The sequence below is a fragment of the Pseudochaenichthys georgianus genome, chromosome 5, assembly GCF_902827115.2.
Source record: "Pseudochaenichthys georgianus chromosome 5, fPseGeo1.2, whole genome shotgun sequence".
NCBI lineage: Eukaryota > Metazoa > Chordata > Actinopteri > Perciformes > Channichthyidae > Pseudochaenichthys > Pseudochaenichthys georgianus.
Window position 1 is genome coordinate 20,591,009 of NC_047507.1, and position 11,756 is coordinate 20,602,764.

Here is an 11,756-nt window from a genome sequence, read left to right on the forward strand (position 1 = left end):
TAGCCGGGCCGGCTAAAGTGATTGGTTGTGCTTTATACAGTACTACGGCTTCCACAGATGACATTTTTTAATGGATTTTTTGTCAAAGCACTTAAGATATTCATTGCTATCGGGATGTTAAGAGCATTCCATGGAATATAACAAAAAGTGTATATTGAGCCGGTTTCTCAAACTTACCTACCCACCTTTAAGTGTTTTTCATAATAAAAAAACTTTGCATGAAAAGTGCTATATAAATTATTATCACTCTTTCACTCTGAGACTCATAAGGCAGTACTCGATTTAGTAATATTACCATGAATCTAGCTATTTATTTACCATATTTTATTGGGAAACATCTCTGAAACTCTGAAAAAGTCATATTGCTAGTTTACCATAAAAGGCCAATTCGACCGATTGGTTCAGCATATTTTCAAAAACTAATTACACCCTTGTTAAAACTTTTTGTGTGCATCAAGTTATCTAATTCTGTTCAGTAAGTGCTCTGACACTAAAATATGTCAAAAATGATATGGTTACCTTACAAAAGTTGACCAAAAAGAGTGATTTCGTCAGCAGTGATTTTAGCATGCCAACTTTCTCAGTGGAGGCTAGCTGAAGGGCATTCTGTTCGAACTACAGTGACATCTAGAGGTTGTTTTGTGCATAACATGTCAACTAGATGGTAGAGCTGGCTGAATCAGATGGAGTTACACTTTTTTTTTTTTTTTCAACAAGATATCAAGACACAAAATGTGCTCTACCAAATTGTGGCGCTGGCTGTTAAAGGGTTAAGCTGCTTATTTTTGCCAATGAGTATGAATAAATGGCTGTTTGTTTGAAATGTGTTATTAAAAGAAAACATAATCTTGCAGGTGTGGAAAATGGACCCTGTACCCTCGTGTGATGTGTGGTTGAGATAAATGAAAAAACACATTAAATATACAGAAACCAATATTTTATAATAAATATGGAGGAAGAAATGTGTTACGTGAGATCTAGTACCCTGTACCTATTATCATAACCTTTTTTTAGGGAGATAATAACTGTATTATGTCCAATGTAAAGCAGCAAACAGTTTTTCTCTGTTACCAATATAATTCTGGCTTTTGAAAGTAACAAAGATATAATAAAGTTATTCAGAAGTATTTTTTATTACACATTTATACCATAAGAGATGTTATTTCCCATCAACATCTTACTTACTTTTGGAAGAAGGCCTAAGCACTGATGAGCTATATAAAATGAGAGTTAGTTTATGAAGAGAATTCAAAGTAGATCTTTGTCATTGTCCAACACTGGGTGTCATACTGAATACTCCTAATGTTTCTAGAAAATGATAAGTGTAACAACCAGCCCTGCTTTGAAGCGCACAGGAGTGCACGAGCGACTCATTCAGTGCGCAGGTGAGATTTGCGCTGGAATGTGTGTGAAAAGGAGAGCGAGGCCTCACCTGTTGGGAGCGTATAAAACAGGGAGGCACGGTGAAAGGGGGTGGGCGGGGTTAACTCCATTTTCTCTGTATGTCCCGAAAGGTTTGCAACAAATCAGTGGAGTCAGATTTAGCAGGCGCGCGAGGGTGCACTTGTCGGGACAGTAACTCACCTGCGCTTTACCTCGGATTTACCATTTCATTCAAAATGCGTCAATAAGTATAGAGCCGACCAGTCGTAGCTGCGTTTTAACTTATCAATAATCATGAGGAAGGGTCTGAATTTTCTGGGTCGGAAGAACCAGTCTCTTTTCGACACCAATACCAAAATGAAGGACATGGGTGAGTACAATGTGAACAGAGCCCATTGGCTTGAGAGTTAGTCCTCACTTTAAACTTGTACTGAAGAGCAACACGACCTTTGTTGGCTACCAGATGTTGTCATGGACAGAAGTGTTATAACCACAAAGCTCCCATATGTACAGCTGTTGGCCCTAAAGGAAATCACAACAGTATTTTGGTATTTTGCAATGACGTGATGAATAGGCAGCAGCAGGTGAAATCAAGATAATAAAAACCTGTTCTCAATGATAAAGTCCAAGTCTGGCTCCACACTGACCTGTCCTCTGTCCTCTACACATTGTGTTGACTTACAGTAGTGTGCTTTAGTGGCGCCCTAACAATGCTTTGAGGAAACAAGGGATTGTGTAGGCATAGCTATAAACTCCAGTCAAGTGGAAACATTGGTGTAACTGAATATCTCCTAGACCCAGCACTCTGAAATGTGATTTATGTCTAAAACATTTCGTCTCACTGCTCGTGTTTAACACATTTTTGTTGTTCTGACCTGCCTCGGTGGAGTTTATGTGAGTCAGCTATAATTTTAGATACACAACAAAATGATGATTGATGATGAGGTGATTGGGATCATCACATACAATTACTTTCAGTTGTGAAAACAATGTTATGACAATTCAAATGAAATAAAATATCTGTCGTTATACTATTTGCTATACTACTATTTTGTACTATCGTACATTGATAAACAAATACATTATTTATTTAAGAGAATAGTAAAACAAAAAACATAACAGCATATTTATATGCAATAACAACACAGCACTCTGTATTTGCTGAAGGAGACCATGAGATAAAAGATCTAGAAAAAGATAGTAAGTGGACCTTGGGCTTAGTTCTTCCTTTGCCAAACTATAGCAAATCAAATGTCTAAAATTATGATCATGTTTACATATGTACTCCTATGGCTTGTGTGGCATCAGTTCAAGCAGGAAACAGGAAATAGGAGGGATTAATATTTGTTAATTTAAATAAGGCAGGTGCACAATAGGGAAACTTCACATTTGGTTGAACTGGTTGGACATTAAAAGCAATTCTTCCTGTAGTTTTTCATTCTGAGTTGAATGCTTTTGAAGTGACAGCATCATACTGTATGTTTTAAAATGCATAAACATCACAGGGGGAACATGAGTAAAAGGTAAATCCTATTAAGTAAAATAAAACACTTTGCTGTCTTTGTTTATAATGTGTAGCTCTGAACAGCAGACGCCTATGAGTGACAAGTTTCTTTCAACATTCACTTATTTGACAGAGAAGATGACTGACGTGGAAGGAATGCACAACATTTATTTTCTCAAACCAAGCGTGGAGACCTCTAGTATTATCAGTTAGTTTAGCAGAATGGTTTCTTATTGTTTCACATCTTCAGCTGGATGGGGATGAGTTTAGTGATTGCCTTGGTCTCGGTGCCCTTTCAAGTCAACCTTTCACCTTTGGGCCTCTAAGTAAGATCTCAAACACAAATGTTAAGAAAAAGACCAAAAGACTGAGCATTTCCACAAAACATTGAAGAATGATATAAATATCCTATATCCACTTTGACTTACACATGCAGGACCATTAAGCTCTGTTGTTTGCAGTACAAACAATACATATTTAAAGAACTTCAAAAGCAATATACACATTCATATTTAGCCAACCAGTTCTTTAAAAAAAGGTTAGGCAAGGCAAGGCAATTAGGCAAGTTTATTTATATAGCACCTTTCAGCACCAGGCAAAGGCATTTAAAAACAGTAAAAGATAATAAAAGAAACATTAAAAGAAAAACAAAAAATGAAAGACATTAAGAAAATGGCATTTAAAATCAGTCATTAAAAAGAAAAGCTAATAAAATAAACATTAAAAGATAAAAGTTACAGTGCAGTCTAAGATATGAATAGTTCAATTCTTTCGGTTCTTGATTTTTAATTTATTCACAGAACCTCCCTTTGGAAATCCGAACATTTCCGTCCCGATTGTTAAGGTTAAGGTTAAGTAGTGTCACTTAAGCTCAATTTATTCAAATAAATGCTAACCTTGACATTTTACACACTAGTGAAATATAAACTAAGATTACAATCATGTGTTTAGCTGCCAGTAACTATATATTTTTCAACAACACTACCTTTACAGCACATATGATCACACTGTAACTACTAAGAGTCCACTTTGGTGCATAGAGTATCTCATCACCTGCAAAATGACCAATTCATTGTAAAGTATTTGGCTCTGTTGGTCTGTGTCTTAGACCAACCACATTGCCAAAATATTCACATAGTATTGAGCAATGTAATGGCTTAAATCATCAACTGAAACCCACTGCTCACTAAGGACCTGCCACAACATAGTAATCTGTTTTGTTTTTTATTTACTCAGACAATGTGGAGCTGGTGCTGGAGTCATCAGCGATCCCCGAGTCGGGGACTGCCAGTGTGCGGGCCAGACCCACCGTCAAGCATCATGCTGTGAGTATCTCAGTAAAGCTTCATGCATGTATTGTACATAATTATTCACAATTTTCAGTTTCCTGAATGAAAATATCATATGATATGCATCTGAGCAGACTCTCCCCCGTCTGTCGGTTACCTGCAATTAAATGATTACTGAATATTGTACCCTGTATCTGCAGAGCTGGACATATTCAAATGAGCTGATAAAGAATGTTTATTGTTTGACTGGATTGGAATCTGGGTCGGATCTTTAACAAGCACAGGCCAGGGCGCTACCATTCATTGTTAATCAATCATTTACTATTTTGTCAGAATAGCATTGGTGTTTGGTGAGTCGGATAAAACTGACAACTGACACTTTTCTTATAAAGTATTTGTAGTATGGCTGTGAACAGTGATGTAACTCACAATGCGATTTTAGTCCAAAATGTTTTTCTTAATTGAAATGCTATTACCATCCAGGTGCATTACAAAGCATACTGTAAGACAAAAGCTAATTTATAATAATAAAAACAGTCCCTTAGGTGGGGTAGGTAAGTTTCAGAAACCGGCTCGAGATACACGAGTATCTTTGTTATATTCCATGGAATGCTCATCCCGATAGCAATGAATATCTTAAGTGCTTTGACAAAAAATCCATAAAAAAATGTCATCTGTAGAAGCCGTAATACTGTAAAAAGTACAACGGTCTACCTGCCTGTCAGCCTTCCATCGGGGCACAAACTTATCTCGTGCCCTCATTGGTCATGTGTGCGTTCGTGTGTGTTGGAGGAGGGGCTCTATAAGGAAGTGGCAGATTTTCTCCGGTTGTGTATTTTCAAATTCTAGCGATCTCGAGCCGGTTTCTCAAACTTACCTACCCCACCTTTAAGCTTTACTTGCATTCAGGGTAGTTTTCAAAATGGACATTTGAAATTACTGCAAAAACATTGTGGTTGATACATTAAATATAAACGGCCACATTTGGTTTTAGTATATTAATAATAAAGTATCACAAGTTGTGGAAAGTAACTAAGTACAATAAATAAGTATTGTACTTAAAGGTGGGGTAGGTAAGTTTGAGAAACCGGCTCGAGATCGCTAGAATTTGAAAATACACAACCGGAGAAAATCTGCCACTTCCTTATAGAGCCCCTCCTCCAACACACACGAACACGCACATGACCAATGAGGGCACGAGATAAGTTTGTGCCCCGATGGAAGGCTGACAGGCAGGTAGGCCATCATATCCGTTTAGCCGGGCCGGCTGTACTTTTTACAGTATTACGGCTTCTACAGATGACATTTTTTTATGGATTTTTTGTCAAAGCACTTAAGATATTCATTGCTATCGGGATGTTAAGAGCATTCCATGGAATATAACAAAAAGTGTATCTCAAGCCGGTTTCTGAAACTTACTTACCCCACCTTTAAGTACAGTTTTTACTTTACTGAGTAATTTATTTTGATTCTACTTTATACTTCTACTCTAATGCATTTAAGAGTTAAATATTGTTCACTCACAAGGGCCATTCTGTAGCATAATGAGCCCTTTAGTTTTGTATAATCCTTTGTTGATAGTTTTATAAATTCAAGTACATTTTTTATTGCAGGAATTTTATTATGTTCTCTTTGTGGCATTGATACCTTTACTTAAGTAATGATCCAAGTGTTTCACCTCTGTGTATAAGTGTAGATATCCCAATATGCTGAGTTAGTTTTATTTGTAAGTGGTTCGGGAAGATTCACCTTAACTTGTATCAGCCTGAATGACTGTCATGCCTCACATTATATCGTCATGGTGCATATAAATAAAGCGCTCATCTCTGCTATGGTTCACACACCTCAGTGTTTGGGAGTGTTCTGTGACGGTGTCTGAGGCATGTGTTTTGGCGTGACACACCCAGCACATGGGCAGGACAGCTGAGACTACTGAGACAAATGAAAGTGAGTCACAGCTTTGGGAACAAAGAGACAAAATCAATCTGGATCATACGCCATCTTTAGAGACACGCCCTCAACCTGTGGCGCAGTCTTCATACCTTTCCAAGAAACCACATAAATGCCCTGCGAGTATTAGCCAAGAGAAAGATTTAGGGTGTGATATCAGGCAAATGTCCAAGTTATTCTAGTATCGAACGCAAACATTAAAAGAGCTGAAAAGCAGTTTAACCGCAACTATAAGAACCTTATTCATTACCAGCCTAAGGAATAAATATGTTTTTTTAATTGAAATTGGTGTAAGCTTGTTGCTCAATTGTAATAGAAAATTACTCAGAGCCTGCAGCCCAATTAAAACAAAAGGTACAGCAGATTATTTTCTTGTCTCTGAAATGATTTTGGTTTGCCCTTCGAAGGGCATACAGTATACCAGTTAACTCACATAGACCTTTATTGTGTCAACACTGTGTGTGTTTAGTTTTGTTGCCATGTTGGAAACAGAGGCCTCTAATTGACAGCCTACAATTTTCGCAGCCTGGCCCATATTAACAGTAGGACAATATCAAATCAAATCAAGTTTTATTTATATAGCACATTTATAAACGATTTTTGGTCGAGCCAAAGTGCTGTACATATAATAAAAATAGCCTACAGTAGAGACACTTTACAGCAAATACAACAGCACAGATTGTTCAGAATATCAGTATGACAAAAACAACACCCTCTATCCTTATATAATTAATAATAGGTGTGAATCACTTTGTGCTCCTCATAACTAAAGTATGTGGAAGAGTGCTGTCAATTAAAACAATTGAAATATATATTATTTTAAATCAGATTCATACATGTGGTAAAATAATAATTAAAAAACCATTAATGAAAATATAAGGTTCCTCATAATACCAATATCTGAGAGCCTTGTTGTATTAATGGCAAATGGGACATGTAAATCTGTTTCGAAGGGACATTGAGGGCTGGTCTCAATTGCTGAGAACTGGTTTGTTCACTCAAGGAGTGAATACTCCCAGTAAAAAAACAAAAACAACATTTCTAAGTGCCTCTTTATTTTGTTGCTGTTATTAATCCATTCTTGTTTTCTGTGTTGAACTTGTTGAAATATCAACAGTTTAATGTTTTTTCCCCTTCACAGTCCACATCTGACAGTTTTCAAGGGTATGCCGTCCCGACACCCAAAGTCCCCCTCCTTCCACCGATCAATGGTCCAAAGACCAACGGCTCAAGTGAGTGTCTACCTACTTCAAATATGTACATTAAGTTTAACATGTTGAAGAATTTCATTATTTACTCTCTGAAGGACTCAGATCACTTGCGGTTCCTTTACTCAAACTAAGTTGATGGATTGCAGCAATCAGAAAGTCGCCGTAAAGTGTTAGAAGCAGGGCAGGTAAATGTTTGTCCAGGCTGTTGCTCAATAACCCTCCTGAATGTCTCAACTGCCTTACCAGATGGCAAGATTGTTTACAAAATGGGAGTGTTTGTCGTAGAAGGAGGGGGTAATTCATTTAATATTATCTAAGCATTCTAAATCTATGTGTGATAAATACACAACTTAGTTATTTTCATCATTAAATATTGATTCTTCCTGATTTACTTTTTGAAACTTGTTTTTGATAAACCGTTGAATAAAACTTATATATAAAATGTAAGAACATCATTACATCCATGTTTCTTAATTATTCTAATTACTCTTACAGAATGTATATTCTTGTAACAATGTTTTAAGTGTTCTCTTAGTGTACACTTTCTCAGTTATTCTCTATTCTTTACACAGTTGGTGGACATCACCTTTCCAATGGATCTGTTATATCTGTGCCCGACCTTGTGGAGGGGGAAGTATTTGTTCCTCCTCCCCCTCCCTCAATGGCGCCTCCACCCCCTCCACAGACTTTTGTCCCTCCTCCACCAGACTTCATGGGTGACCTGAACACTCTAAATTTGGCAAAACCGTCCTCACTGGCACCCTTCGCGGATGAAGAAGACTTTACCTTCATTAAACCGCCACCAATGGCTCCGCCAAAGCCTCCATCTACTTGCTCTTTATCATCTGTACCCATTTCTAGCCCCTCGCCAGGCAACCTACCTGAGTGCCCAGCTTTTGCCCCACCTCAGCCTCCTTCTGAAAGGACACTTAGGTCTCTTAAGAAACCACCCGAAAAACCCATCAGACTGTCCTCTATGTTCAACTTTGACTCCCCACCACAGAGCCCTGCCCCACCTCCCCCTGTGCAGAGAGCAACAGTATCCAGTTTCAATCCCAGAAACACAGCAAAGCTTTACAATGTTCCTCAGCCCTCAATTCTCAGCGGGTATCAGGAACATGACCCAAGACCAAAGCAGATGTTACTCCTGGATGATTCTGCATCTGTTAACTCTTCTCAAGTGCTTGTTGCGGTGGATGGGAAATCCCCTAAATTGGCTACACCGTCCAAACCAGTTCTCAAAGAAGTACAGGAACTGAAAGAGCCCTTACACATAACCCAAACCCCTTCATCACACCTGCCTGAGCCAAAAAAGGAGGCTAAAACAGCGATAGTTCTAACAAAGCCAGACATTGGCAAATCTCTCCAGCCTCCACCTCAGACATCACCACAGCTTCAGAGACCAAAGGTTTCTCAGGTGAATTCCGAGACAGTCAACGACAGACTTGAAGAATCTCCAAGTCAAAGTCGCAAATTCAAATACAGTCCGTTAATAGATCGCAAACTACGCAACCTGAAGAGTAATGAATCTAACGGGGCACGAAATGGACCTGTAGCCTCGCCACTGGCTCTTTTGAAGGCGGCTAAAGACAGAGATAAACACAGATCGAGTCACACTCTGTCACGGGAAAACAGCAGCAAGTCACATCAGGAGCCTCGTGCAATCATTCAACCGAGTGACTCAAGTCCCAATTCCTTTATCGTCAGCCCAAGGTCCAGCTCAACTTATTCTCCAACATCTCCAGAAAGATTACAGGAGAGTTCAAAGTCTGTCAGTCCTGTGGTACATATGCAAACTATTCAGGGTCCAGAGAAACCCAGCAGCCCTGCTCTGGTCATAGATCAAACGCTATCCAGAAGTTTAGCGCTCAATAGGATGGCTGCATCCACAAATAGGACCAACCTGGTTGAGCAGAAACAACATGCAGTGCAAACCCCTTTAAAGTCTCAATCCACACAGCCTGAGGAGTTAAGTATGCCACTACTCACTCCACCGCCAGAGTTTGATGACTTTGACGATTTTGACGATTTTATGGAACCCCCTCCTTCCATGCCTCCACCTGACCCGCCCATGAAAAAGGTACCAGCACCAACACCAAAACCACCAACAACACCACCACCACCACCACCACCACAAAAGATCCCTCTACCTCCATCTCAAGTTCCACCTCCTCCTCCAAAGGCCAAACCCCCACCAGTTCTAAAACTCCCACCTCCTGACATTGATGCAAAGCCAAAGCTGCAACCCCAGACCAAACCAAAAGCCGTCCCTTCTCAGCTACCATCTAATCTTTCACCCAGCCAGGCCACACTCCAGAGCATCTTACAAAAAAAGATGTTGGAAATGGACCACAAAATGGCCACAGTGAAGGAGGCAGAGTCCAGTTCTGATGACTGGGGTTCCCCCTTGCCCGATGAGGACTATAAGGTCCCTGTTGTCCCCAGGGCCCGACCACAGAGCAAGAATTACCCTGTGGTCAACAAAGTACCAACCCTAAACATGCAGGAGCTGGAGAATAAATTGGTCAGAAAATATCAGGAGTCTTCCTCAATGAAAGTTCCCACCAGGTAAAATATGACAGTTTTTTTCTCGAGACAATAAGCCCAGTGTTTGTGTACAGTATAAATTCATAATAATTCATTTGTTCTTTTCAGCAACGGAACGCAGTCAAAACATCAGTATGGTATGACCTTTACAGTTCGGCCTGGAACCAAACAGCCCATAACCCTCGTCAGTAAAGGGGAGCCTTAATATGTTAATGGAAAGGGTTCTTGTGTTAAGCACAACTGTGTGTGATTGGATAATGTGACCTTGCATCAGAAGTACTATGTGGGGGGGGAGGGAGCACTTTGAACAAATGTGGTTAGAAAATACGTTAAGAATGTTTTATAACAACGGTCTTCTCAGTTCTGAATGTTCTCTAAATGTATTTCTCAATTTGGAGAACGCACTTTCAATGTCAAATATTGTTTTCTGTTTTTGTATTTCATGTTTTTAAAGTATCAGTCTGGTGGACAATTTATTTTGGCTGCTGCTGTTTAATCAGCCTAGACGTATATATTCCATACACATAAGTTTGAATTAGTGCCAATGGCAGAATGGTTAAATTCACAAGACAATATTCAAAGTTATCCAAAGCCGAGTGAAAATAAAACATCTGAATAAAGTCTGACAGATGTATCTGTAATCTTGATTGTATAATACAAAAATAATGTACAGTACAATTATTGTGGTTCATTCTGTAGTCGCATGTCTAATAACAGAAATGTTCTTTCACTGTTACATGTACAATATGCTCGGTCCTCTGGGGTGAATCAAACAGCTAATTCAGACAAGTGTGTTTCAGTTGGATCGTTTCTCATATTTATTGATCCAGGAAATGTTTTTCCCTCTTTATGAGTTATTTGACTGTAAAATGGGTGTTTATGCATCTGCACTCTTGTTGTAAATATATCAGTTCATATAATATTATATCAGAACTTAAAATATGTAAGATGCAATTGTATATACATGTTAAGGTTGTATAATCAAAGTATTTAAAATAGAGGTTGTAAAGTCTTAAAACAGAGACGTTCATCTATTCCAAATGTAACTGGAAAATAAATTCAAGCATTAATTGCATGTCTGGTGGAGTTTTGTTGTGCCGTTTTAAGCGTTTGTTTGGACGTCTTATTCGAGAAAAGACAAAGATGACTGCTTGAGTTTGCATATGAAAACAACTGGTAGACAGAGCAGTGGATAATATAGTAATTTGACATTAAGGATTCAAAAATACTTTTTTTAACCTAAAATATGTTAAATCTCTTATTAATTTTCCGTCTTAAGCTAGTAAAGTTCTTTCAATATTCTTTAGCATTGCAATTGTTAGTATTAAGCCATTTGTTAAATGAATTGCATCTTCATATTTATATGTTGGCTCAAACTTAACTTTGTAAAGGCAATGAAAGATATTTCATATAAAAAGGTGGTCAGATTTTGGTCAAGTGTTTTCTTCACTTTCGCCACAACACATGGAGCTGGTGTCATGTGAATAAAATAATAGCATCTCAGACCGGCCTATGTCAGACCACAGATTAGCAATGAGAACCAATGACCTGCCACTCACTTTGAAAACATGTAATCTTGTTAACTTCTGAGCTAACCGCCCACACAACACACTACCCTCATTTGACCCAGCAGTGTGTGAAGAGTGTCTGCCCCAGTCTGGTGTGCATGCAAATACTAATATAAACTAAATGAAACACTATAGCAATGACCGGGACACACCTGTTCATTTGGGATTTTAGTGCCTTTTCCATTAAAAAAAGCATTATATTAAAGACGTCTTATTCTCAATAACTTGTGTCATGTGACCAATGACATAAATAAAACAAAAAAAAATATTCTTATACGAGGGCTTATTTTATAGCATATTAGTA

The 11,756-nt window shown here is 38.4% G+C and overlaps 1 protein-coding gene across 2 annotated transcripts; it reads left to right on the forward strand.

Annotated features, from left to right (window-relative positions):
- The first annotated feature begins 1,547 nt into the window (after positions 1-1,547).
- Positions 1,548-11,549, forward strand: LOC117446158 (proline-rich protein 36). 2 transcript variants are annotated; one of them, XM_034082170.1, is made up of 5 exons: positions 1,548-1,753; positions 4,124-4,212; positions 7,244-7,358; positions 7,910-9,905; positions 9,993-11,549. In XM_034082170.1, exons 1-5 carry the CDS (start codon positions 1,678-1,680, stop codon positions 10,087-10,089), a joined length of 2,373 nt encoding a protein of 790 aa, XP_033938061.1. In that variant the 5' UTR covers positions 1,548-1,677; the 3' UTR covers positions 10,090-11,549. The 2 variants fall into 2 exon arrangements, with proteins under 2 accessions (XP_033938061.1, XP_033938063.1); XM_034082172.1 differs by having other exon boundaries at positions 7,268-7,358.
- The last annotated feature ends 207 nt before the right edge of the window (positions 11,550-11,756 follow it).